The following is a 25,475-nucleotide window of genomic DNA, read 5'->3' on the forward strand; positions in this document are numbered from 1 at the left end:
TCCTGGGAAAACTCAGGCCATCCCAAGCCCCAGAGGAGGTGCGAAGAGGCCCCGGAATCTCCCATCCGGCCTGGAAGCAGACTTTGCCCTGCTCCTGTGTGCAGGCCTGCCGACACTGAGCAGCAGGCTTCCAGCCTCTCCCTCCCCGGACACTGGAGCCCCCTCGGCTGCGTGTCTACTTCTACATCCGTATGGCCTCACTCAGGAATGGCAAGTTTAATAATAGTCTGGGAGTCTCAGGTAACCAAGGACTCACCTCCCTTTTCGGACGAGCAGCCCTGATAAGAACTTGAGTCTCAGGAGGAATTCCATTCCCTTCCACTTACTTCCTCCTGTGGTGAGGGCTGTAGCGGGCACAGCCTCTGAGCACAGGCAGAAGGCTCTCTCCGGCCAGAGCTGACCTGGAGAGGAGTCTCTGGGCACTAGAACTTGACCGGTGGGGCAGCACAGCTCAGGGGTGAAGAGCAAGACCCCAGAGACAGGCTACTTAGATTCAAATCCTGGCCACACCAGGATTAGCTGTGTGACCCTGGACAGGATGCTTAACTTCTCTGTGACTCACGACCTCATCTGTGCAGAAGAGACAGTAAAAGTCCCTGCCTCCGGAGATTACTGGGAGGAGCCAATGGATTAGTTTACGCAGAGCTTAAAACATAGGAAGGGTTTTTGAAAGGTAACTTATTTTGTTCTGAGAGGAAGTTCAGGGACATCGCATGGGTTAACCTGCCGGGATGTGGACCAGGGATCCAGCGAAATGCGTGCAACCCCTCCTCCACTCACTGCTGGCATTCACAATTTTCTCATGGGTAAAATTAGATTAAAATGAAGCTCAAGATGAGGCGGGGGCCAAGACACAAGTGGGCAGGCTTGGTGGGGCGCTCAGAGCGGTGACAGCTTTCAGTGACAGTACGGGGTTTAGAGCCATTGCGGACTGCTTTGTGGGCACAGTGAGCAGCCTTCTCTAGCTGGTCCTCAGTCCTCTCACAGGGAGGCCTCTCTGAGGCTGTCCCGCAGGGTCGTGCCACTCAGGGAGGGATGGGGCACTCAGGGAGGGCCAGGGACTCTGCTCCAAATTATCTGAGCCCAGAAAGAGTCTGCTTAGTATTTTGTCATTAGTGTTGATTTTCTGATTGGCATTTATTCAGATAAATATTCTTACTGGAACATATTGGATTCTTTTGACTCTCTTTCTGCCCTGCTGGGTTACAGACTGTTCCTAGACATGCCAGGAAGCAGTACCTAGGACAGGTCATTGAGCTGGAGGTAACTGAGTTAGAGGGATGAGCAGCTGGGGCTCGGAAGAACAAGAGTGGGTCTCATGTTCCAAAGAGGGCCATTTGCCCCGTAGTTTAAGTGTCCCCCGGCACCTAGAAGGTGCTCACTGTGTGCTTGTGGAATGGACAGTAGGTATGTGCATTATAACTCTGTCACTTTGTTTTTCAAATAAGGGGGCAGGGAACCTATATTCAGAATTTTTATTCTGTCTGCCCAGCAGGATCCTGGACTTGAGCTAGGACCTTCGGAAATATGTTGTAGAATTAAACTGAATGGAGTGACTCCATTATAATCTGCAATCCACCTATACGATACCTCCAGGATCCTGCTTCCATCGTGACTACTTTATGCCCAGAGAAGACTCAAAAGAAAATGACAAGGCCTTAGCAATTGAACTTCATCTCTAAGTTTATTTTTACTATCAGTTTTTTCATCAGGGAAGGGAAGGATGGGGACTCCATGATTCCTTTCTGGACATCCTGTCTTGGCCTCTATGCAGTGCTCAGGGTCAAAGCCAGGACCTGTCTAGGGACCCTTTCTCTGCTGTGGATTCACTGTTTCATTGAAAAAGGCATGGGGCCCCTCCCAGGCCCTACATCTGTCAGGTTTGAATTTGCTGAGAACGCACCTTGGGGTCAAGGGCGGTAAAAAGGCGTCAGCTTGATTCAGGGAGTCCTGGGCTGAATCCCAGAGTGTGACGTAATGCAAAACTTGGGCAAGTTATTAACCTCTCCAAACCTTGCTTTTGTCACCCCTAAAATGGGGATGAAAATAATTATACCAACCATGTGGGTCATGATCAGGATTAAAAGATAGAATGTTGGTGATACACTTGCTTATTGATTGATGTTAGTGTTATAATTTCATGATTCTGTTATCCACACGACGGAGATTATGTAGCCTTCCTTAGCCTCGTCAAGATGAGGCTTCCCTGCCCTTTATGTATTTGCTTGTCTGTCTGTCGTAAATAGTCCCCTTTGCTCCCTAGATTCGGTGCTTTGAACAGTGACAGTGTCACTAGTTGGTATGGCATCTATTTTTATCCACCATTCTTAGGTTTTCATCCCCAGTCCTATTACTGTGCTGCAGAAGATAGCTTGGATAGATGGGAGATGGGTCTCTCTCTCTCTCTCATACTCATCATTCTTGGGGAAGAATATACTATTTTTCCCAACAGCTGAATCCAGACAGACTTTCTGAATCAGCAAGCACAAATAGATATTTTCAGAGGAACTCAACTTTGAGTCTGATTTCTTTGGGAACCCAGCTCATAGGGAACCAACAGATTGATCCTCATTCCTGAAATATCTCCTCTCCCACAGCTGCCTCCCCAAGGAGCCTGGGGACATTCGGTGCCCTGTGTTTTAGGCCAAGAGAGGTCTTGGCTTGGCAGAGACTTCATGCTTTGAAGGATTCAAAAGAGACAGGAGATGTGGTTCCCTGCCCCCCAAAAAAACAATTTGGCCAGGGAGATAAGACTTGCAAAAATCAAATAAGTAGAGAAAGATGTATTTAAAAGGCATGTGACAAATCAGCCTCTTGGTCCTAGTTTTGAAGATGGTAAATAATGAGTGTCCGGGAGCAGCATTATAGAGGTGCTAAGAGCTGAGGGGACATTGAAGCAAGGCGAGATTAGACTTGATGAACTAGGGGGCTTCAGGGTCCTGGAATAGTCAGGGTGTGGGCCTGGAGGAGATAGAGCATGGGGATGCCTAGGGGGACCCGGAGGGAGGAGGGAAGAGGAAAGGGCCCTCCTGCCACGCAGGGAGCCTGGAGATCCACGGGTGTCATGAACTGGAAGACTCAGAGCTTGGGTTTGAGCGGATGTAGCAGGGACCGTGTGGGCCTGGAGTTGGGGTGGGACATCCCCGAGGTGTGGGGTCGGCGGGGCGTTCTGGAGCAGTGGTGGGGGCCTGAGGTGGCCGGGGACCTGGGGCCAGGGCAGCCCTCCGGTGTGAAGGTCTCCGAAGCTGGAGAATCTTTTCTGTCCTGGATTAACTGTTCAGTTGGCAAGGGCGTGCAGCCCCGCTTTGGGGAGAGGAGGTCAGGGTTTAATTGTAGAACATAGTTGGAGATCATTGGCTGTAGATTTCGAGTCCTCTGTGTTTAGGAACAATTGTCCTTAACGTGTATTAGTTCTCTGTGGCTGCTGTAACAAATGACCACAAATATGGTGGCTTAAAATAAGAGAAATTTCTTCTCCCATTTTCTGGAGGCCAGAGGTCTGAAGTCGAGGTGTTGGCAGAGCTGGGCTCCCTCGGGTGGCCCTGGGGGAGAATCTGTTCTTTGCTTTTTCCAGCTTCTGCTGGTGGCCGGCTTCCTTGGCTTGTGGCTGCATCACTCTGATCTCTGTCTCGTGTGCGTGTGTGTGTGTGTGTGTGTGTGTTCTTCTGCTTTTCATAAGGACACTTGTCATTGGATTTAGGGCCAACCTAGGTAATCTAGGACAATCTCATCTCAAGACCCATGACACAATTACAACTGCAAAGACTCTTTCCAAATAAGGTCCCAGTCGCAGGTCCCAGGAATGAGGATGCAGACAGGTCTTTGGGGACCACCATTCAGCACCCTGCAGTGTGTTCTCCAAGGAGGGACCACAAAGGAAGGAGATGGTGCCTCAGGTGGATCTTTGGAGGAATGGCACTGCCTGCTTCCCACGTGGCCTGTCACATGACCACTGTCACCTGTGAAACTCACCCTGAGTGCACACCACGTGCAAGCATCGCTCTCGGCGCTTGTGCCGATGTGATCATTGCAACAATATATGATATTTCCCTTCAGCCTCATAGCCAGGGAATGAGAAAGGCCTTGCCCTCCCTGGCTTACAGATAAGGACACCTTATCTGGGGGAGCTAAGGTGCCTGTGGACCGAAGGGTCCCCCAGATGCAGGGGAGCTGCTCAGAGCCCCCTGCATTGGTCTGTCCTGGGGGACCTGGTTTCATCCCCAGCTCCCACTGCCTCTAACACAAACCAGTGTCCTGGGCGGAGTCTGGATGTGCCTGTGTAAGTCTGAGCCACGGCTGCAGGTTCTTTACTCTCATTCAGGAAAGCTGACGAGGGTCACCGGCCAGGTAAAGCAACAGGGCATGGAGGTCAGGTTCACAGTTTCAGAGCCAGACTGCCTGTGCTTGAGCCCGGCTGTTCCTCTTCCCTGCTGTGTGACCCTGCGCAAGTCACTTGGGCTCTCTGTGCCTCACTTCCCACATCTATAAAATGGGGACCGCAATTGTACTCGCCTCTTGGGGATTTTTTTAATGGGGACTAAATGCATCTGTGCGTGTGTGTGAGAGAGAGATAATGGCTCTCAGCACTCAGTAAGTGCTCTGTGCTGTTTACTTAAAAACAAAACCACAAAAGAGCAGTGAAGAACACGTGTTTGGCTCCCATGGCACCTCCTCTGTGACTCAGTGGGGCCAGGCACTGTGATCTGGGCTCCTCAGGAAGGCAGAGCCCTGGGAAACATCCAGGCAGAGAGACGCCAGGCCTGCTGAGCATCACTGTGGAACAGGATCCCTCTCCAAGGCTGGTCCCGCCCGGGTCCTAGCCAAGAACGCTGGCTCATTAAAAACACCCAAAGGAAGGGAGGCTGGGCTCTGAAGGCAGCCCCTCCACGTGGGCCGACAGCCATCCTGCCAGGGGCTCCAGGCCCCTACACACCTGGCTCCCATGGTGGGCACCCTAATGGGAGGGCTGTGGCCGCAACCCTGGCCCTTCCCCGCAGCCCTGGGCTGGAATGGACCACGAGATCGTGCCCACACAGACACACTCACAGTGCTCTTCCTTCTCACAGGCCGATGCTGCTACCAGCTTTCTGAGAGCAGCGAGATCAGGTAACTTGGACAAAGCGCTGGACCACCTGCGGAATGGGGTAGACATCAACACCTGTAACCAGGTAAGCGGGAGGCGGACGGGCACACGGTCTCTGAAGAGCGGCTCTTGCTTGTTGCCACTTCTGAAAGCTTTCATCTGCCTCTATTAACCTTTTCCCAGTGGCCACAAAAAATCCCCCAGGGCTTCCACCTGCTAAGGGCGCGACCCTAGTGTTTGTAGCCCAGGGCCCAACGGAGAAGGGCCGGTGCCTGAGGAGCATGGGCCGCGCCTGGCTCCATCCCCTGCGGCCTCTCCCCTTAGAAGTCGAGCTGGTCCCTGCTGTGGTCTCAGAATGTGTGGCCTTTGAGAGTGGGCAGGAGGAAGGGCCTTTGAAGGAGGCTGTGTCAGCGGTGACATTCATCTCCTTTGTCCACCAGCAGCCTTTGTGGGTTTGCCGCTGGGCTGAGAAGGAAATAGCGCCGAGGATGCTCTGTCGGGTGCTGACGGAGGCTGAGAACAGCGCAGCCGAAACGGCCTCTGGATGTTTTTGGTTCTAAGTGACAGGGCTTAGTTTGGGGAGGGGGTGGGGAGGAAACTGAATGTGTGCAGGACAGAGTGGAGGACAGAGAGTCGGGTTTGGGGCCCAGGATCAAGGAGCTGACTGAATAGGGAGGAACTCACTCCCCAGAAAGAGGATGGGGTTGGGCTGGGGCTGGGATGGAATGACTTGTTTTGTTTGTTTCTGCCCGTCGGTTAAATTGTTCAGGTACCCAGCTGAATCCGTTTCCAATTTAGAATACATTCCCCAATTGTGCCTTTTGACAAAACCATTTTAACCCTTGAAAAATGGTTTTTAATTGGGGTGAAAAGCACGTAATATAGAATTAACCATCTTAAGCATTTTTAGAAATAGATTTGTATTGAAGTGTAGTCAATTTACAACCTTGTGTGAATTTCTCCATCTAAAGTATTTGTAAGTGTACAGTTCAGTGTACCATCCATGCCCGGAACTCTTTTCATCTTGTAGGACTGAAACTCTATACCCATTAAACCATAACTCCCTCTTCCTGCCTCCCCCAGCCCCTGGCCACCACCCTTCGACTTTCTGTCGCTAGGAATCTGACAGCTCCAGGTACTTCAAATCAGTGGGCTCGTACAGCATTTATCTTAGTTTGCGCAGGACGACGTCCTCACCATCCAGCCACGTTGCACTGGACTGGAAGACTTTTACAAGCCAGCAGGGCAAACACCTGGAATGCAGTTTAGTGTCCCCTGGCCCCTCGGCCTCTCTTCCCTGCCCCTCCACTCTGCTTAAGATGCACAGAATCACTTGCCAAGACCCCCTTTTGGATTCAGTTGGTCTTTTGTGTAAATCCACAGCTGAAATATCAGAGAGGATGAAGCAGAGAGGTGTGTGATGGGAAACAGAAGTAGGTGTGTGATACCCGCAGACGCCATGGCAGTGAACTTCGGTGGGGAGACAAGCGTGTGGATGGACTTGGGGATGCAAACGAGATGGGGAGGAGCAATCCCCCTCCCTTTTTTCACCCCCCCCCCCAATATTCCAGTGCGCATGCGTCCACAGACCTAAGGATGTTCACGGTGAGGCTAAGGAAACACACAGAGGTAGAGGTCGCCTTTGGAGAGATTGAGACTCTGAATCCACTTCTTTCCTGGGAAGAGACAGTAGGAGCAAAGTCTGAGGGTCAAGCGAGGGTTCAGAGGGCTGGGGAGAGGGGCTCCGTGTGAACAACATGCCTAGGAACAGCTGTGTGAGCTGTCCTGTTGTCCCCGGCCCCCCGGAAGGGCACGCAGTCCTGGGCAGGAGGGATGCGAGCCTGGCTTCCTCTGTTCAGGCCGTGGCATCAGAGGCACAGCTGAGCATCTCTCTGCTGTGCGGCTCCCACTTGAGAAAAACAAGCCTCTCCGAGGCCTTCCCAGGGTTAAGACGCCAGCTCTCAAGTCCATTTAGCGGAAATGGGGGCTACTGCACTTAAGCCCTGAGCCAGAGCTGGTCTCCTGAGTGAAACTGAAAGATTCCGAGGACACTGGGACTGGCTCTAATTGGGCTGCTGGTGGTGAGGCCCTGGGTGCGACCGGCCTGCCCCTCTGCCATCCCTCCCGGGGCACCGCCTCCGTTCATCCTGGGGTCCACAAGCACCAAGGCGGTATTTGCGCTCCACTGACACCGTTTCCAATGGGCTTAGTGCCAGAGGAAACCACTCACTGCTGCAGGTGAGGAGGTAACTTCAAGAGGAGGAAGGGATCTCACGGTGCAAAGCCCCTCCTGCTGGTTTGGTCCCAAGGCTCCTCCCCCAGCTCCTTCCCCAGATCAGGGCCCCCCCGGGTCTTATCCTGTGCTGTGTGCCTGCTGTGGGGCCAGAGCTGCAGACACCGCCCCAGGAATCCCTGCATCACCGGGAGCCTCCTTCTGGTTTTACGAGGCAGTGAGGCGGTTCGGCTTTGGCCCTGGGTGGAGAGTATTGGGGGAGGATGCCAGGGGGCGGGCAAGCTTACCCTAAGTTAACCCGAGCACCACAGGACGGTGCCCTTGCTCTGTGATGCGCACAGCCGTCTTCCTTCCTGGATGAGAACTGTTTCTCTTTAAAACACGCGCTCATTGTTTTAAGAAGCTAAAAACAGGCTCTTGTCCTGGGGTCATGGCTTGAGAATTTGCTTTGGAGCCAGTGGACTGTGATAGCAGTAAAACAGCAAATGGTGCTCCTTATGTAAGTAACACACTTTCAGATAGTATGTTTTGTGGCAAGAATTGGAGCCGTTTGCCATCATAGGAAGTAATTACTCTAAGTGGTGTGAGAAGAGGCTTATATAAGCGACATCTGAATAATCAGGGCAGCTTCCTTATTGCATAGATGGTGTGTGCTGATTTCTATCATCATTATTACATTTAGAGAATCTTTAAGAACAAATCCACACGTAAGGACACACAAAGACACATGCAAATGCCAGTATCTCTAGATGGATGCCCGCTTTTTAAATTTACGCTAGCATTTTTCAAGCTTCAGGCTCATGTAGCTGATGTCTTTGTGTACACCTCCTTGAGGCGTAGAGCTGTGCTTTAGCGATGTAATAGTTAAAAAATAAAGTCGTCGTCCTCATCCTCTGTGAACTGTAGTCCACGGACTGCGAGAATGATTAGTCAAATAATCATACAAATGGTGGGGGTAGGGTATAGCTCAAGCGGTAGCGCACAGCTCAGCATGCACGAGGTCCTGGGTTCAATCCCCAGTCCCTCCTCTAAAAATACATAAATAAACCTAATTACTTAGCCCTCCACCCCCCGCCAAAAAAAAAAAAAACACACACACGAAGACATGCAGACTAGACGGCAGAAAGTTTTATGAGAAAATAAAAGAGGGACCTGACATAGGGTTGGAGGTGAGAGACGGCTACCAAGAGGGAGAGATGTTGAGCTAAGGGATGCGTTGAGGTTAATGAGGTTGAGGTTGGGGTTGAGGTTGGGGTATGGGGGAACATTCTGGAAGTACAGAACAGCCTGTGTCAGGTCCCCGAGGCAGAGAAAAGCCCTGAGAGTTTAGGGGAGGCCAGAGTGGCTGCAGGCGGAGGAAAGAGGGACCAGATGAGGCCAGAGAGGTGACCTTGGGGCTGTGCTGGACCTCAGAGGCAGGGACGATGGTCACAACTGGGTCATTCCGCCCCAAGGCTGCGCGATGTGCGCACGCGTGTGATTCCGACTGCGCACGCGTTAACCCCGCGGTTGCCGATGGGGGAGAAGGGTCTGCGGGAGGGTCCAGGGCGGCAGGGGTTGGGGGTACTGACCCCGAGGAACGGAGGTATCTCAGCATTTGACAACCTGCCCAGCTGTATCAGCTCGTCCTGGGAGAGCATCCACCCTGCTTGCAGAGGCCGTGTTAAGGATTCTGATCTTTAAACTGAGCCGAGAGGAGCTGACCACAGCAATAAGCACCGGAGTGACGTGGCCACAGGTGTGCTTTAAAGGGTCACACTGCCCACTGTGGACAGGACAGGTGGAAGGGCCGGTTATGAGATGCTGGCCATAGTCCAGGAGAGACACTTGGTCGCTTGGATAAAGGTCGTGGCTGTGGAGATGGTTGGGGGTGGGGGGTGCGGCAGGAAAGGAGACTTCAGGAGGGACCCTCAGATGCCTGGCTTGTGCAGGGGTGGAGGGCGGCACCAGTCGCCGGGACATGACCTGGGAGGGGGCGTGGTCAGTATGTGAGGAGGCCGGAGCAGAGCTGGGTGTCTGAGGAATCCAGTGAAGGTATATAGTAAGCAATCGGATATTTGAGCCTGGAACTCAGATTAGAGGTCCAACCCAAAGACAGATATTTGGAAGTCATTCAGCACTCGAGGAAGGCAAATGCTAGCTGATGAGAACAGGGCCGAGAGGCGCGTTGAATCTAATCCCTGGGTGTCTTCACGGGGGCCATTCCACACGTATGTATGAAACACCTCGCCTGTGCCAGGTACTATTCTAGGCGCTGAGCAAGGCACACAAAAGAGACAAAGTCTGTGCCCTCGTGACACTGATAGCTGGTGAAGAAGACAGACAATAAGCAAGAAGATGAGAAAATGTATAATGCCAGCTAATGAGACATCTCATGGAGGACAGAGGGAAAGGGGCCTGCTTTAGAGGGTAGTTCAGGAAGGCCTCTCTAAGGGGATGACTTAGAAAGAAGTAAGGGAGAACATGTGATTTCTGGAGATGAGCATTCCTGGAGGAGTGGGATGTGCAAAGGCCCTGGGGCAGTACAGGGCTTGGTTTGTTTGGGGAAGCACAAGAGGAACAGCATGGCTGCAGAGGAAGGATGGAACAGAGGAGTGGTAGGCAGGGAGGTGGGAGAGATTGCTGGGGCCAAATCTTGGTGGGCTTTCAGGCCATGGCAAGGACCTGGATTTTGCTCCAGGGGTGATGGGAAGCCATTGGAAGGTACTCAATCTAAGTTAGTTTTTTAAGTGATCACTCTGCCTGCTGTATGGAGAATTGGTTTGGGGCACAGGGACAGGAGCAGGGAGACTGGCGAGGAGGATGAGGCAGTGGACCAGGTAGATTTGGGAGGGAGCCCTGAATAAAGGGGAGATAGTGGCGGCGGTGAAGCCAGGCTTGCAGTGTGTTGTCGTGGCTGTGGTGGTCTCAGCACACATGACACAGGGCACGTGGGAGCCAGGGGCCCTCCCTCAGCCCAAGACCGTGCCATTATTGTCACTGCAGCCACCACATGACAGTGGGCTGATTGATTCATGTCTTGGCTCAAAAGCCATTCTTTTTAAAAATTTTTTTTTAACTGAAGTATAGTTGGTTTATAGAGCTGTGTTAAGTTCTGGTGTACAGCCTACTGATTCAGTTACACGTATATATATATTCCTTTTCATATTTTTTCATTATAGGCTATTACAAGGTATTGAATATAGTTCCCTGTGCTGTACAGCAGGGCCTTGTGGTTTCTCTATTTTATGTATAGTAATTAGTATGTGCAAAACCTGGAACCCCCAATTTAATCCCTCCACCCCTACCTTCCCCCTGGTAACCGTAAGTTTGTTTTCTATGTCTGTGAGTCTGTTTCTGTTTGTAAATAAGTTCATTTGTGTCATTTTTTTAGATTCTGCATGTAAGTAATGTCGTTTGGTATTTTTTTTTCCTCTTTCTGGCTTACTTAGTATGACAATCTGCAGTTCCATCCATGTTGCTGCAAATGACATTATTTTATTCTTTTGTGTGGCTGAGTAGTATTTCATTGTGTATATTTACCGCAGCTTCTTTATCCAGTCATCTGTTGTTGGACACTTAGGTTGCTCCCATGTCTTGGCTATGGTAAATAGTGCTGCTATGAACATTGGGGGGCATGTGTCTTTTTGAATTAGAGTTTCCCTATTTCTGGATATATGCCCAGGAGTGGGATTACTAGATCATAGGGTAAGTCTGTTTGTAGTTTTTTGTGGAATCTCCATACCGTTTTCCATAATGGCTGCACCAAACTGCATTCCCACCAGCAGTGCAGGAGGGTTCCCTTTTCTCCACAGCCTCTCCAGCATTTGTCATTTGTGGACTTTTGAATGATGGCCATTCTGACTGGTGTGAGCTGATACCTCATTGTAGTTTTGCTTTGCATTTCTCTGACAATTAGCGATATTGAGCATTTTTCCCTGTGCCTGTTGGCCATTTGTATGTTTTCATTGGAGAAATGTTTGTTTAGGTCTTCTGCCCATTTTTGGATTGGGTTGTTTGGGTTGTTTGTTACTGAGTTGTATCAAAAGCCATCGTGAAGACACAGTGATCCCCAAACCCTGAAGTGGAATCCCCCTGCAGTCACTCAGACACTCTCACAGCTCAGCCGTGTCCGACCATACAGCGTGATGACGTCAAGCACGCCTTAGCTGTCCTAGGATGGATAAGATGCTAAGTGACCTGGGGGTGAAGTCCATGGCTGCTTCTGCTCCACAGCACCCAGCATCCGATGCGTCATAGAGTCGGTGGTCAATACTGGATTGAATAAAGTATCCGTGATGAAGCAGATATTAATGTCAGTGTCATATCTCCAATTTCCAGAATTATTGCTAGATTCTTGTATCAAATCAAGATATTTTATTATGATGGTCATAACAATAAAAAGAAAACAGTACTTTCTGGGATGAGCTAATTGACCTCACACCGTTAGCAGTTAGCCAAATAAAAAGAGAACAAGAGGAGAGAGAGTCAGAACCTCTGTTCTCCTGAATTCCTAGAATTGTGGGGTCACCATGGATACTCCACTGGGAGGTGCCAGCTGTTAAGTCCGGGGGGTGGAAAGCCTCACTGTTTTAGGTTTCTGCTCTGTTCTTGTGATGCTGACAAACCCAGGCTCACTGACCTTCCTGGTAGGAATAAAGTTACTTAAGACCCTCGGAGAAAATTTCACTCCAACCAGAGAAGCCTTGTGGTCAGCAGCACTGGCTTAAAGCATAGAGTTAGAAGGGAGGTGTCCTGGGGCATCCTCTATCTTAGAGCGTCCTCTGTCCCCGTAGTCTGTCTGATCTTCTCCATGGTACTTACTTCTGCCTGACTCACCGTGTGTCTCTTCATTACGCTCTGTCTTCTCCGCTAAAATGGAGGCACCTCACAGGGAGAGGACTTTGCTTTATTCAGTGCTCCTTGTCAGGATTCTGCACAGCACACAGTAGGTGCTCATAAATTCAGTTGGTAGCTGTTCAGTCTGTAACCACTAATGATTAAAGCTTACGTATTTGATGTTTAGCCCAGGTAGGATGTCCAGCTAAGCACTGTCATTTTTTTTTTTTTCATTCTGGGAGAAGAAAGGATTTATCACTGGCAGCAAGTAAGGAGAACGTCAGGGACCTTTCCCAAAGCCGTGTCTCCCCAGACAGCAAAACTGGGGAAGTTTTAAGCCAAGGTTGCATGCATATTCATGGAGGGGCGTGGGCAGGGCAGTGATCGACGGAGTCCGGGCTTTAGTTGATTGAAGCATCAGAAAGGGTCAACATCATCATCCCTTGGGTTCCAGTGGATCTGGTGGGTTCCAGTTAAACCCGAGGAGGGCTTCCAATTCTAAGCACTGTCACTTCAAGAGCATCGCGAAACAGTCGCTCTTGGGATAATGTCTCTCCTGTGTGGTGATGATGGTTCAGAGTCTGGCACCAGTCGCCCTCGTCAAATACATGGCAATATTTGCTGCCGTTTCCAGCAGCTCGACCATCTGAATGGAGACAAAAACATTAACAGTTCCCAACACTAATGCAGAGCCCATGAGGGCCTGTGAGACCATACTAGTACCAGTGGTGTTCTCAAAGTTTCCACACGTGCCGTCCACCTGCACCCCACCACTGTTAGGTACTTGTTTGTATTGAAAGTGAAGGGTTTTCGGCATTTCAAGTTAAAGGCACACCTGTAGGAAGAGCTACAGAGTAATCTTTTCTATAGCAGCCAAAGGCCACGTCTTCCATTCAGGATTTGTTGAGCTCTGGTGATGGTAATACTTGCTTCCTTTCCAAATTATAGTCTTAGAGCTTTAGAGGACATTGCGGCATTCACCTCTCTCTGTACGGCTCAGACAGCTAAGGTCTGGAGGTGACTTCTGAGCATCTCCTGAGCTTTATGACTCTGGATTAGGAGACATGAGCTTACAAAGACCACTTGCAGTTTCTCTGCTTGTTCATTTCTTCTACAAACATGTATGGAGCGCTGGCCACGCCCCCCGGCACTGTGGTAGATGCTAAATTCCTCCAGCCTCTGCTCTCAAAGAACTCAGAGGTCGGTGCAGAAGCCCAGCTTGGAAATAGAAGGCTGCGGATCCAGTGCCAGCCGTTTTCATTCACTTGCTCATTCACTCCACACATATTTACGGAGCTGCTCTATGACGCCATGTGTTGGCCACTCAGAGTGAGTCCCCGTGCCTGTTCCCACGTCGCTCTCCTCCTCCGTCCGGGGGTGGCTGCTGGAATGCCAGTGAGTCACAGAGAGGCTTTTTGCAGGAAGAGTGGGAGTTTGCCAGATAGGGGGTTGGGAACGGGGGACTGCGGCGAGAAGGAGCAGGCTGTGCAGAGGCAGGCAAAAGGCACAGGCATCGGGGAGATGGGTGAGGTTGGGCAAATGAGATGTGAGAGAGGAGGATGTGGTCCATCAGGTGAGGAGGGTCCATCTAGATCTGAGGATGGTGCGTCTAGATCAGTGTCGATACGGTTACTATTACTATTACTGTGGATGCTGTTACTATTACCATGGATGCTGTTACTATTACCATTACTATTACTATTACCTGTTACCATTTTCTGGCATCACCTTTTGCTTACGAACCACTGAAGGGCATAGAGGTCATGTTCAATGATGTCGTCCCCTAATTCCACCGGCACCCCCAACTCACACTGCAAGCCCCTCTATGACAATATGGTCATATTAAGCCTTCTTGAAACATGCTGCCTTGGTGCAGCTCTGGAATAGTGTTGGGGGAGAGGGAAGAGTGTGTTACTCAGCCCCCACCTGGGAGAGTGGTCTGCGTGATGAGGAGCGCTCGACGCCCTACGCTGCCACCAGGGACTCTTCTGCAAGATCTCGTTCCTACTAGAGAGGGTAATAGTGAAAAAGACAGAACCTGAAAACCTCCATCCCCTGAATTCTTTTAAATAGATGAATGACTCCTGCATTGTGGCAGAAATGAGCTATTTGATGTTCCTCTTGCTAATTACGTGACTGATTTTTAGTTTTAAGTGACGTTGATTACTTGTCATGAGTCAGAGTGACCCACGGTGTTTAAGAATCACAGATGCCAGTTCTCTGGTGTCCCTGCTTTCCCAAGCCCTTCCAGGCACCGCCACTTGGAGTGTTCACATCACCCCAGATGTGGGGTGGATGGAGCCATGTGCTTGACAAGTGAGGCTGGCAAAGAGGCAGAGTCTTCCTGAACTGGAGCCAGCGGCTCCCAGCTCCCAGCCCGGGTCTGTGCACCAAACTCCACAGACGGGCTGACTGTGTGGTGGGGAACCCTCCTCTGGGCAGCCTTCCCTGTGCTAGTTTCATTATCATTTCCCCTTTTCCCTCAGTGAAGGAAGAGTTTTGGTCCATCATTGTGTCCACTTGTAGCAACATCTGGACATCTCTGGGATCCTAGAGACTAGGAAAGGGTGATGGCATCATCAGGAACGATCTGGAACATGTTGCAAGGAAAGCACACCCTCCAAATTCCGCCAGGCTTGATTGCTGTGAATTTACAGTGTGAAAACTAGACATGACATTCTCAGTCCTAAGAGACTAAGAAGAAAGATAGCCCTATGTATGTGTCAGGTTGCATGAACGTGGGTTCAGTTCTGCCAACTCTTAGGGAACACACGAAATGCCAGGCCCTATTCTGGGACTGGAGGCACAGGGGAAAGCATGGGACCTCAAAGAGTCCTACTTCAACGTTTAGGATGAACTTATATGCACTATATGTATGAAAGAGAGAAACAACAAGGTCTACTGTATAGCGCAGGGAACTATGTTCAGTATCTTATAATAGCCTGTAATGGAAAAGAATCTGAAAAAGAATATATATGTATAATTGAATCACTTTTCTGTACACTTGAAACTAACATAACATATGTAAATCAACTCTACTTTAATAACAACAACAACAAAAAAAGAGTCGTACTTGGAGAGACACCGTCACAAGAGCCAATAAAGGCAGTTTCACGTGAGAATGGCCTCAGTATAGTCACTGAGTGAGATGGGAACACGGCTGGGAGAGTGGTTCACTTTTGGGGACTGGAAATAGAGTGTGGAGTGACGATGACAGAATGACAGGGAAAGTCATGGAGAAAAATGACATTTGATTTGGGCCTTGAAGGAAGATCTGCCCCTCTCGTTAGGAGAGGAAACGTACATGTGATTCCTTTCCTTTCTGATTGGAAATAGACAACGCGTGTGAATTTGCCTGAGGTTATTGACATTCGATGGTTTCTGAATTCTTTGCTAGAACCGGTTTTTGTCACTTCTGACAACTATGTTCCTGATTTTAAGTGTTTCGAGATTTTTAATTTAACAACAAAGTGAATAAAGGGTAGTTGTTTTAAGATTCACACTTTAGAGGGGAGAGTATGCTCAGTGGTAAAGCATGTGCAAGGTCCTGGGTTCAATCCCCAGTCCCTCCTCTAAAAATAAATAAATTTAGTTTTATCTTTGTTAATAAATATTCAAAAAGAAAAAATTACGCTTTATGGAAATATGAAAGATCTGTAAGTCCCCCCTGTGCCCCCACTCCCCAAAGTCACTGTGAACAGCTTGGCGTGAGTCTTGTCACACCTTTTTCTGCATCTCTGCCCGCAAAAACACATATTTTAACTACTTTCTGAGCGCTCTTGGTTCTGGAATTGTGGCATGAAGAGGAAGCTGAGAGATCAGAGGCGTCTTGTCATTTTGAAGTTTCACAGATTGAGGCCCTGCAGGGGAAGTGACAGGTCAGGAGGACAGTTTAGAGTCCCCGGTCCAGTATCCAGTGTTCTTTTCTCTAAACTCCACTGCCCTGCTTCTGAAGAGCTGGCTCTTTTTATCTTTTTAAAGGAATGCCGAGATCCTGGACGTGGACACTCTTTCTAGTCCATAGGAGATATTCTTAGCTGCTGAGCTGAATTTCAGAGTCTTTGTTCTCTCATTAACTTGAGCTCACACTCCCTCCTCCATCCCCCGAAGGGCCTCCGATCCCTGTGGCTGCTGGGCTGCTGAGCCCCGGGAGGCCGCCCTGGGGTGTCCAAGAGTAAAGGGCAGGTGATTGGATGGATTCATCTCCTCCCAGAGCTCCGAAAGAGGTGTGGGTTTCTGGGTTTTTCTTGTTTTCTTTTCCTTCAGATAATGAAAAGCATTTGAGTGTTTTCCTCCTCGTGAGCGTCCGGTAAACTCTGAATCTGCAGAGCTACCTGGGGAAGAAGCTAAATTTAGATTGCAATTTAAGCAGGGGAGGGACGTGCTCAGAGCCGGTCCTGTTCCTTTCCCTCGGGGTTTGCGCCTTCCTTTCAGTTTCTGCACTGATTTCACCTTCCCCAACCCTGGACCAGAGACAGGTTGGCACACGAGATGATGGGTGATTTTCTGTCAGGGTTACGGTAATCGCTTCAGCTCTTTCTGGCTTCCGATGCGTTAGATTTCAGGATCATATATTTTTAGCAGACCTTTCCCACCAAGCGGTCTCTGGGGAGCCATGCGATATCTGGGTCAGAAGGAGGCTGCGGGTGGGTGGCCCTGGGGACAGAACCTGAGACCGGCTGTCCCATACGCTGGTTCCCACACAGGGCTGTGGGCGGCTTGCCTGTCGTGGTTTCACGGCACTCCGGGATTTCCAGCCTGGAATCATCTCTCAGCACTGGTTAAAGGCCACACCTTGCGGGGCCTGTAGAAATAGGAGGGATGTGTGTGTTCCGCTCCTCATGCTGGCTCTGGTCCTAGATGTGTGGGGACCCCAACGGGCTGCCCCTCCTCTCCCACCACTGCCAGAGCCCGGAGTGGCCCACAGCTCTCCCTCTGCTTCTCCACCAGCCTCTTCCACTCTCCCACGCTCCTTCCAACCTCCCACTGTCTTTCTTGAAATTTTAAATAGTTTCGAATCAACAGAAAAGTGGCCAAGTCCCCGCAGCCTCCTCACCCTGACTCTCTGTGACCGTCCCTGTCTGTGGATCTGTGATGTGTACCGCAGGTGACGTCATCCCCATCACCCCTGAACGTCCCGGTGAGCCCCCGCCCCCAGAAGTCTGATACTTTCCCACGTAACACAGAGTCTCTCCAGGAACACACTTGGCATCGACTGCTCCTATCTTGTCAGCTTCCTTCAGTGTGGGATGCTTCTCAGTCGCTGGCCCTTCTCTCATCTTTTTGACCGTCTTCCAGTCTGTGGTTTGAACCTCAGCTGCATCAGCTGATGTTTGCTTGTGACCGGGCTGAGGCAGTGTGCCCTTGGCAGGATCCCATTGAAATCGTGCTCCCTTCCTGCCCCTGGTGATGGTAACCTTGATCACCTGGTGAAGTTGGTGTCTGCCAAGTTTTTCTACTGTACGGTCATCGATTTTCCCCTTTGTAGTTGATCAGTATTTTCTTGGGGGGCGTGGGGACTATTCCCATATAATGCCGACATCCTGTTCCTCCTCAAACTTCCATCCACCATTCTTCGCATACACTGATGACTTCTGCCTGCATCGGCCACCACCGTGACAGTACCAGGGAGTGCGCTCCATCTCCATCATTTCCTCTGCATTGATTAGCTGGCGTCCCACTGAAGGCTGAGCTTTTCCTTGTCCCTCATTGATTTGGTTTTCTCATTGTTTATTTATACGTGTTCAGACTCGTGGGTTCCTCTTTTATTCAATGGACTGTAATCTGATTCTCTCGTGGCTTATTTTGATGTTAAAATCTAAACCAGGTCAGTAGGAGCCCTCTGACTAAGCTGGCTTCTGTGTTCTTTGATGTGTCCGCATGATTCTTTGATTTCCTTACTTTCCGGCCCAGGTTGTCCCAGGGTCATTTTGTACTTTCCCTGCCCCAGCCCTGGATCAGCCACTTTTCCAAGACCCTCTGGTTCCTTTTAAGGGAGGGTGGTACATAGACACCAAAATCTGTTCACTTGATGTGCCCAGGGCTACTGGTTGTCATGTGTGTATACACATGTCTTTAAGTATTGCTACGTCTCTCTTTGTAATGTATTTTTAAAATCTGTGAGATCATGCAGATACTCCCAAGCCTGGCTCATCACCTCAGGGCTCTGTCTGGCCTTCCCTCTTTCCAGGTTTTAAATTCCCGCAGATCTTGAGACACTGAGTCGCATCGTCCTCGAGGTGTCTGTTTCTTCACTTGATGTACCACAGTCCCAAGCACTCCAAGGCCCCCTCCACGGCCCCCTCCACTTCCTGAGACGCCCCTGCAGGGCACCTCTGGTTCCCTGTCCTGCTTCCTCAGGTGCTGACTTCTTCCAGCTGGGAAGTGAGGGCTGGGAAAAGGAAGAGAAGGGATGATGGGAAAACCCCGGTCCCTTTGGATTTTGTTTCTGTTTGGGCAGAAAACTTAATACAGGCAATTTGAGGAGAGGACTCAAGATTTATATTGTAGCAGTTTCTTTGCTAGCAGCTTAATTCACACCCTTGTCTAGTGAGCTTATAGCGATGGGCAGTCCCTCTTTCCTTTCCTTTTCCTTTCCAGTCCCTCTTTCCTTTCCCTCTGGTTTCCATGGTCTCTGCCTTTCTTTCTCCCCTTCCTCTTTCTCTCTTTCCCATCAATTTCAAGATTCGGAGAAGGGATGGCAACCATTTCAATCCTTTTTTTCTCTCCATAGCCCTGTTTAGATTTCTTATTTCCTACTCTGTTTCGGGGCTACAGACCTGCAAATATATAGTGTGATCTTGCCTCACAAATAGAGACTAATAATAGAGCAAGCTCAAGGTCACGAATGTACAGGAGGGTTGCTATTTGGAAAATTAAGCTTCTGTAACATAGTGTTTAATACTTATCTTCTCTGGGCAGATATAAAAAGCTAATAGAGGCTTGGACTGAATGGGAATGTGGGATATAAAATATAAGAACTAGGCGTGCGATCCCCTTTGTGTGCATCCTTGTCCTTCATGGGCGAGGGCTTCACTCCTTGCTGCCCACCTGGGTAAAGTGGGCGGGGCGTGAAGGCAGGTTACCTAGAAGCCTCTCCCCTGCCTCTCTTCTTGTTCACTCTGGGGTCCTCGGCTTCTTGGCCTCCTCTGCCACTGCTTTGGCTTATTCTTCCCAGGACTCCACCCATTTCCTTCATCACATTTTTCCCCCTGGCTGGGGCTCCGTTGCCTCTGGCAACAGGGCAGCCCACTAAGCTGATAAGCAGAACTGATGACATCATAGTAGATGCTTATGAGTTAAAGGGCCATGCTTCCTGGCTGCCTAGCTCAGAGAAAGGGGGTGGGGCTGACATCATGAGAGTTGGGGGCTGTGGGGTGGGAGGGGCAGGTGGGCATGAGGTCCCTGGGACACGGCTTGAGGCTGCCCGCTCCGTGGGGGCAGGGCCAGCTGTGCGTGTGGGCGAAATAAACAGCTGTGGGAAAAGGACAGGAATGCCACGTGTCCACACAGGAACATCAGCAGCAGCCTTGGAGGTGTTCTTGGCGTTTTCAGAGAGACAGAGGATCTCCAGACACTGTGGCCTCTCTGTTTGAGACCGTCCTCTACTCTGGACAGGACAGGAGTTAAATCTCCTGTGACACGTCTACTGTATTTGTACATTTAGAAATCAATTAGTGTAATTGGGGCAATCAGAGACGCTAAACAGAGGAATAATTTACTGAGAACAAATGTCTGGAATTGTCTGTTTTGCCAGTGGAATTTCTCACAGTTTGTACAAGAAAATGCTCCAAATTAAATCATTCAGGCTGAATGTGACTTTTTTTTTTCATCTTCTTCTTCTTAAAAATGTTAAAAGGAACACAGGCTGGCTGAGCTCACTTCCCTCTCCTCATCAGACAGATTGTTTTCAGAAGATTCCTCTAAATTGACATTTTACCTGAGGGAAAAAAAAAAAAGAGCAAAGGCAGATAAAAAACTCCGGGTGTGTGTGGTTGGCATGAAGATTTTTGCCAAAAAGATCCCAAACTGGTTTGTCTGCAGTGTTAATACCATGTGGGGTGAGATCAGATGGGGCCAGGCAGCCTCAGAGGCTGTGTGGGGAGTATCCAGGGTAGGAAAAGCTTCGAAGAACGTTGCTCCCACCCTAACAGTGGGAAAAGCCTGGATAATCGACAAAATTACAGTTTTTCCCTGAGCCCATCAGAGGGAGTTAACTGAATTCCAGAAAGGGACGAGCTCCCCAAGGAAAGGGCCACCGCTTCAGCTTTGGCAGATTCAGGAGAGAGAAGCAGCCACCAGCCAGGCCTAAGATCTTAACAGATGAAGGTTGGTGTGGCTACAGTGTGTCTGGAACCTCTTCCACCTGGTGCTTATGAGAAATATAAGGGTAAATCAGGAGGCTAGAGAGTGTCCCTGGGCAGCCCAGGAGAGCAGGTGGCGCCCATGACTGTGGAGGCAGGCAGAGCCTTCCCTCACCATGAAGCAAAAACAGACCCTCTCTTCTTCAATCCACAGGCCAAATCCATTCTCCCTGGGAGGGGTCGAGACAATCTGCCTCTCCCCCAGGGGACAGTAGGAAACCTTCCAGCCCGGGACACAGGCAGAGACCCAGCAGGAGAGGGAGAGGCACCACACCCGTACTCCTGGGGTGAGCAGGAAATTGCCTTGGGCCAATAACTGTCTTATATCAATAAAATGCAGAGGTCTGCTTCCTCTGAGGGTAGAGCAAGGGACTCCCACTTGAGACCAACTTAAAGAGACAAGGTAGGCTTTGCTGCTACAGAGAAGAGGGGAAAGGAATGCTGGGGGGAAAAATTCCCACCTTTAAGTCCAGGAGCAAAGCCTGTGTAGGACGGAAGCTGGGCCAGGACAGGAAAGAACCTCTGTGCTCCTAACTTGTGACAAGGAAGAGCATACAACTGCTGGGAGAGGGGTGAGAGCTTGGAGGAAGACCCCAGTCGAGCCACAGGCACGCAGGGATGGCTGGAAGCTGAGGGGGAGATCAGGAACACAGAACAACCCTCCAGCACCCCAGCTCCTCCTCTGAGCTCAAGGTGACAGCAGCCTACCTCTAGAATAATTTGAAGGCCGTGGTTCACTGATGGTAACAACAAAACCCAGACCAGGTTACCTTCTGACCAGACTGACTCAGCTTCTCCCATCCTCATGCCAACAGCTTCATAGAAGAAGAGGCGCATCCATTTCCAGGCACAAATGCTATTTACTTCAGTCTCTGCTGCTCTTCAACACATAATGTCTGATATTCAGTTAAAAATGACAATACACACACATGAAAGTAAGAAAAAACAAAGCATTGTCAATAGACAAAGCAATCAACAGAACCAGACTCAGAGATGACCTGGATGTCAGAACTATCAGATGGATTTGAAAATAACTATGATTAATATGTTCAGGGATCGAGTAGGAAAAATGGACAACATTCTTGAGTGGATGGGGAATTTCAGCCAAAAGGTGGAAACTGGAAGAAAGAGTCCAATGAAATGCTAGGGGAAAAAAAAAACTTTCTTCGTGATGAGGAATTTCTTCCACAGACAACAGCAGACTGGACACAGCTGAGGAAAGAATCAAAGAACTTGAAGATAAGTCCATAGAAATGATCAAAAGTGAAATGAGAGAGAAAAAAGAGTAGCAAAAAAAAAAAAAAAAAAAAAACCAAACAAACCCAGAACAGAGCAGTCCTGGGACAGTATCAGCCAGTCTAACATGCGCGTAATTGGAGACCCAGAAGGAGACATCTTTAGGAAGAATCTGGGGGAGGGTATAGCTCAGTGGTAGAGTTCATGTTTAGCGTGCACAAGGTCCTGGGTTCAAGGCCCAGTACCTCCATTTAAATAAATAAACCTAATTACCACCCCACCCCCCAAAAGGAAGAGGAATCTGGCAAGCTGATGTTTTCCTAAGAAAGACATGTGGTTTAAAAATGGCCACAAGTAGCTCTTGCTTTTGCTCCCTGGCTTTAAGTTAGTGGAAACATTTACTCTAATATTCCTCCACGTCCTTCTAGTTTATCTTCTACACCCAGTTCTTTGGGGGAAGAAATCTGTGATTTCTCCCCATAATGCCCCTCAGCAGTCTGTCTGCCATTCAGCATGGAGAGGGATGGCTGTGAAGTTAGCTGGACGGCCGAAAAGAGGCAAGGGAGATTCAACAGCCTGCCATTTACGCTCAGCAAACAACTTAAATTTGATCTCACGCAAATAAAACACATGGATCGTGGTTATAAAGAGGAGATAGATTACAGTTCACCTCTGGCCATCGACATAGCTAAGAACAAGTGGCTCACAGAATCGGTACCCCTCCCGCTTCAGATTTGCACAATAACAAATCTGCTTAAAGAAAAAGAAAGTATTAAATACAATATTGATCCATGAACCACTTCTGAAATACCAGAAGTGGTCTCCTATATAGACTAGTTCTGCTTCTCGTGCGGCAGTTGTCCAAGCCCCGTAGTGCACTTGAGCAGTAAACTCGTTTTCAGGCGTTCGGTGACTTCAGCTGCTGGAGGTAACCAGCCGTCCACCTGCTGCGGCCAGTTACTGGAGAAAACTTGCTGCAGTGGGTCTGGATCTTTGTTCCTTGAATTCAGATGCTTCAGGGAAGGAAGAAGAGTGCACTTGATGAGAATGGCTGGGAGCCTCATTTCTAAAATTTTAGCTCATGGGTTTAGAATTTAAACTCAGACATGTTTAAACTCACGTTGCCATTGGTCATGGACTTGCACCCCAGCTGCGTGCGGGCTGCCTGGGAGAGGCCTCCATGAAGCTTTCCTGATCCCCCTGGACCAAGCAAGCAGCTCCTTTCTCTTCAGTGCTGCTTCTAGTTCTGTATGTGCCATTTGAGGTATTTTTCACATGCTTTTGCATTTATTTTTCTGCAAAACAAATTTTCTCTCCTAAATTGAGTTCTTCAAGGGTCAAGGTTTGTGTTTTATTCTCCCTAGCATGGTGCCTGGCACAGAATAGGTTCTCAATAAATGTTTGCTGAAACAGATTAAGCACATGCTTGGTGTGGTTGGAACGAGAGTTTGCGATCACCCCACCCCTGTGTCACTCTGCTCTGCACCAGATTCCTGCGCCTTCTCGTACACCTGTCGTAGCTGTGCCACGTGGGGCTTTTTCTGTGGCATCGCAGCAATGGGCTTGGAAGTAACTTAGGGTGACTGTGGTGGCAACGGGTGAATTAAAAATAAAGTGAGAAAAATGAAAAGTCGTAAAGAAGAAAGACCTCACGGAACTAGGATCTGGGATAAAAGCAGAATAAATTTGAGAGTTTGATATTTACAAATGTTAGGCACTATACATAAAAATAGATTTTTTAAAAGTTTCTTTTGTATAGCACAGGGAACTATGCTCAATATCCTGTAATAACCTTTAACGGCAAAAAATACGTATGTACAGGCAAAAATGGGACATTGTGCTGTGCATTCAGTTTCTACTGGTACCCACGTAGAAATCGACACATTGTAATTGACTGTACTTCAGTTTAAAAAAAAACTGTCAGAGACACAGATTTATTCAGCGGATCCCTTTATGCCGAAGAGTGTCGCCTTCTGCCAGGAAGGAGCATGTGACACAGAAACGGGAGAAGAGGGGCTTTCTAGGGACCAGGGCAGTGAGTAAAATCCTGGAGACCAACTACAGCGGTCCCGACCCACGTGGGTGCTTATTGTGACCGAGGGCTTCCTCTGTGCTGCCTGATAATCAAAAAAGGGGAACTGTGCTTTCATCGTCTGATAAAAAGAAACGTACTAGTTCCTAAGGTTAAAAAAAACCCGAAACCTTTTCTTCCTGGGAAATCCAGGTTGGTTCTATATGTGGCTGTACCCTAGAAAGGCAGAGTGGCTTGAGCAAATCGTTTAACTTCTCTGGGCCTCGGTTTCCTCAGCATTCAGGGCTCTCTGATATCCCTCTGGACTCCAGCATTCTCTGGGCAGATGGTGCGTCTGGAATCCCTCTGGACTGAGATCCTGGCTCTGGCTCCAAAGAGCTGGAACAGCCACCCTGGGGCATTCGCAGCAAACAATAGATGTTTTGCTAGTCGACTTGCCACTTCCCCAGCTTTGAGACATTCAGGACTCATGAAGGCTCCTGGAGCGTGACTGGTACCCACGTAGGCACCGAGACCTCAGCAGTCAGCACCACGCACAATCCAGCAGCCACAGCCGAGTCCCCTGCGGTGAGCAGACAGCCACACGCGCCACCCCGGATTCCCCTGTGGTCACAGGATGCCGGCGCTCAGCGCCCAGAACCTTCCAGACAAGTTGGCTGCTGGGTGTGGAGAGAATTTGCAGATCGCAGTGCTGGGAGCTCCCATGTAGACCCGCCCCCGGGGTGGTGTTAGGACACAAAGCTCTGGGGATCCGTTCTCCTGACATTGCTTTTCTGTGACTTTGTGTTTTGCAGCTTGATTTGAGGGGAGCTGGTTTATTTCAGCCCCCTGCTCTTCCCGCTCCCCCAGATCCCCGCTGTAACAGGCTGCTGTCTTGCCTTCTTCAACCACTTTCTCCCGTTCTGGTATCAAAACTGGCTAAGACCTAGCCTTTATCTGATAAACTCAACCTGCTGTGATGTGGATAATTCACACCGCTTTGGACCCTGCGTTTCATGGTGTTCAGAACCTGCAAGAGGAGGAAATCTAATGGAGATTTTCATGCATTTGCATAGGGTTATGTTGCAATAGGCTCTCCCATCACCTGCCTCCCACCCCTCCACACACACACCCTGGCCAGGCTGGCTGTCCTGATGGACAAAGATGTGGCCAATTGCACTCTGTGTTTGGAGTGCAGGGCGGGTCTGACCTAAACAAGAATTCAGTAAAGATCCCGTTAAGCCTACTCTTGGCTGCTCTCTGATACCCAAGGTGCCTGGTACCCACATTCGCCCCTTTCAAGGCCCCCACACCTCGCATTCTCCCATCAAGAGGCACCATCCTGTGTTGCTTTCATCAAGTAATTACTTTTTACTTTCTTCTGCTGGTTTTAGCAAAGCAGTAAGACTAATCCGTTAATGGGTCAATGCGCTACCACTCCCAGGTAGAAACTTTGTGTTTTAATTGGAATCTCCTGAAAATGATGGCCTGCTACAGAGGGAGAGGGGGAATTTCAAGACCCCATGGTGGGGCTGCAGAGATATTTGGGGATGGGTGAGCCGGGGAACTCTTCCATTCACCCCATCAGGGGTCAAGATCCTCCATCTTGGTGGTGAGGGTCTTTCTAATCAGCCAAAGCCCGCAGTGGCCCTGGGGCACCCCTTGAAAGGGGATATGCTAGAACAGAGTTGACCAGCAGAGGCGACAGGAGGGAGGAGCGGGGGAAGAGGG

General features: G+C 49.6%; 1 protein-coding gene across 7 annotated transcripts in view; it reads left to right on the top strand.

The window, feature by feature from the left end:
• Positions 1-25,475, top strand: part of ANK1 (ankyrin 1) — a 193,358-nt gene that overhangs the window by 97,757 nt on the left and 70,126 nt on the right. For all 7 annotated transcript variants that reach the window (XM_064477433.1, XM_064477427.1, XM_064477430.1 and 4 more), the window contains exon 2: positions 5,067-5,168. In XM_064477433.1, coding sequence (XP_064333503.1) covers positions 5,067-5,168 — 102 coding nt within the window. The remainder of the gene's footprint in view (positions 1-5,066; positions 5,169-25,475) is intronic.

This window comes from Camelus dromedarius, chromosome 22, assembly GCF_036321535.1.
Source record: "Camelus dromedarius isolate mCamDro1 chromosome 22, mCamDro1.pat, whole genome shotgun sequence".
NCBI lineage: Eukaryota > Metazoa > Chordata > Mammalia > Artiodactyla > Camelidae > Camelus > Camelus dromedarius.